We start from the raw sequence: 2,500 nt of genomic DNA, 5'->3' as shown, positions 1-2,500 counted from the left end.
AATTAAAAAAAAGTGAAGAGAGGGAGAGAGAGAGAGATTCAAAAACTTTATTACTCAAGGATAAAGATTTTAGGCATCGCCCAGTCTTCCAATCTGTCCTTGTGACAACAATAACAATAACAACATTAACGATAACGACACAAAAATAATAATTTTGTTAACACTGCTACATCTACTGTTACTACAACGAGAGAGAGAGAGAGAGAACTCAGAACTCAGAACTCAAAACGTTTTTATTCAAGGATTAAGATTTTAGGCATTGCCTATTCTTCCAATCTGTCCTTGCTAATCTAGGAAGAGAGAGAGAGAGAGAGAGAGAGAGAGAGAGAGAGAGCGTGTGTGTGTGTGTGTGTGTGTGTGTGTGTGTGTGTGTGTGTGTGTGTGTGTGTGTGTGTCCTTGAATAACAGATACAGAAAAGGGTGAACATAGGAAAGAGTGGGAGAGAAAGTCAGAGGCAGAGAGACACAGAGAGAAAGGGGTGAGGGAGGGGGAGGGGGCGGGGGGAGAGGGAGAGACAGAGACAGAAACAGAGAGACAGAGTGGTAACTGTTGTCATATGAAAAGCAACTTGTTGCATGCATATGCAGTGGTAACTGAGGTGCTGCGGAACGTTACTGCGGAATTTCTTTATCTATTCTTTTTTTTTTTCATTTGTCTGTCTATCTATCTATCTATCTATCTATCTATCTATCTATCTACTCATCATTTATTAATAATCAATTTGCCGTTCACTCCGACCCCTACAAGCACGGGACAAATCTTCAGACGATGAACACACTATGACTTTCAGGACGTGAAACAATCTAATTCCGATTATACAGCAATCTGCTCACCTAATCAAAAAAATTGTAATAAAAAGGAAGATAATGGACAATAATCTGAATTGAAAATGACTCTTTAGACTGCGACAAAAAAAACAAAAAAAAAAAACAAAAAAAACACTTGCCAAATGCGACGGATGTCAAAAACCACTTGCAAAATATCATGTGCTTGAGTGACTGTGTCTCAGATGACAAATCTTTTTTTCTTTTTTTCCTTTTCTTTTCGTCACTTACCCTTTTGGGTTTTATGATGACTGATCAAGTCAATTTACACCACACCTGCAGTTTGCTTTGACGACTCCGTTTCAAGTTGTCAAAATTCTCATTTTTGTTGTGAACTCTCTCTCTCTCTCTCTCTCTCTCTCTCTCTGTGGGAGAGGAGGGGGGCGGAGAGGCGTGCATGCGTGTGTGTGAATGTGTGTAAATATGTGTGTGTGTGCGTGCGCGCGCGCGTGTGTGTGTGTAGTGTGAGTGAGTGAGTGAGACAGAAAGAATTGAGATTCAGAGAAACATAGAGAATGGATGTCTCGTTTTAAGAGACAGACAGACAGACAGACAGAGACAGAGACAGACAGACAGACAGACATAAAAGAGAGAGAAAGAGAGAGTCGACACACCACACCACACCACACCACAACCACACCACACCACAACCACACCACAACACAACACAACTCAGCACAGCACAGGCAAGCACAGCACAGCACAGCACTGAACAGAACAGCACAACGCAACAACAACAACAGACAGGGAAGAAAAGACAAGACGAGACAAGACATGACAAGACAAGACTCCGATTACAACTCACATGTGTTGTCCCCTCTCTGATGGCACAGGCCCGGGTACGGGGAGATGTTGGGGTTCTTGTTGAAGTCCACCAGGGCGGCAGGGGACATGTCGGCGGCCCGCCAGGCGCAGGAGCTGTCCAGCATCCCGTTCAGCCTGGACCCCTGGCTGACCCCGGAGCTGCACGTGCAGGAGATGGCGCAACACGAGCGCTGGGCCTCCTCACGAGCCGCGGCCGCCGCGCCTTCGAACTCTGCGGCGACGGAGCGAGCGCTGACGGCACTGGCGGTGGCGTTGGGCTTGTACAGGAGACCTTCGTAGCCGCTTTTAGGGATGAGGCCGTTGTCCCCGCCGCTGCCTCCCCGCATGTTCACCGCTCCCGTGCTTTCCGGGGCTGGTGAGCAGATGCCTTGCAGCTTCCAGTCACTGGCGTTGGAAGTCTGCTTGGCCACGGCGGAGGCCGCGGCTGCCGAGGAGTCGGTCTGGAACGGGTAGACGGAGGACGGGGAGAAGTAGCTAGAGGGCCATGAGGTCGGGTACATGGTCGGGTAGTTGCGCTCGCAGCTTCCGCTGTCCGGGTAGGCGGTCGGGAGGTGCCATCCGCGGGTGAAGGCGTAAGGGTTCATGGTTGGTAGAGGGTGGAGGTGGGTGGGTGGTGGAGTGCGGGTAGGTAGAGGGTAAGTGGTGTTTAGTTAAGGTACCTCACACCTGGTAACTGTCATATGTTGAAAGTATTATTTTGTGATTTTTTTTTTTTTCTGAAGGGTATGATCCGTCACTGATATTAGGATCTTTTTATTGTTGCTGATGTTGTTTTGTAGTCCAGACTGTTAACGAATAGAAGAAATTCGCCAATGGTGAATATGTCTTTGAACGTCTTCGAAGAATTTAA

The 2,500-nt window shown here is 47.4% G+C and overlaps 1 protein-coding gene across 1 annotated transcript in view; it reads right to left on the bottom strand.

Moving 5' to 3' along the window:
• Window positions 1-2,500, bottom strand: part of LOC143290193 (uncharacterized) — a 94,437-nt gene that overhangs the window by 91,829 nt on the left and 108 nt on the right. The window contains exon 1 of the mRNA XM_076599507.1: window positions 1,631-2,500. This exon is cut by the window's right edge and continues 108 nt beyond it. Coding sequence (XP_076455622.1) covers window positions 1,631-2,234 — 604 coding nt within the window. The 5' untranslated portion in view covers window positions 2,235-2,500. The remainder of the gene's footprint in view (window positions 1-1,630) is intronic.

This window comes from Babylonia areolata, chromosome 15 (assembly GCF_041734735.1).
Source record: "Babylonia areolata isolate BAREFJ2019XMU chromosome 15, ASM4173473v1, whole genome shotgun sequence".
Classification (NCBI taxonomy): Eukaryota; Metazoa; Mollusca; class Gastropoda; order Neogastropoda; family Buccinidae; genus Babylonia; species Babylonia areolata.
Note: the sequence above shows the minus strand (reverse complement) of the source record. Positions and strands in the feature narration are given on the sequence as shown.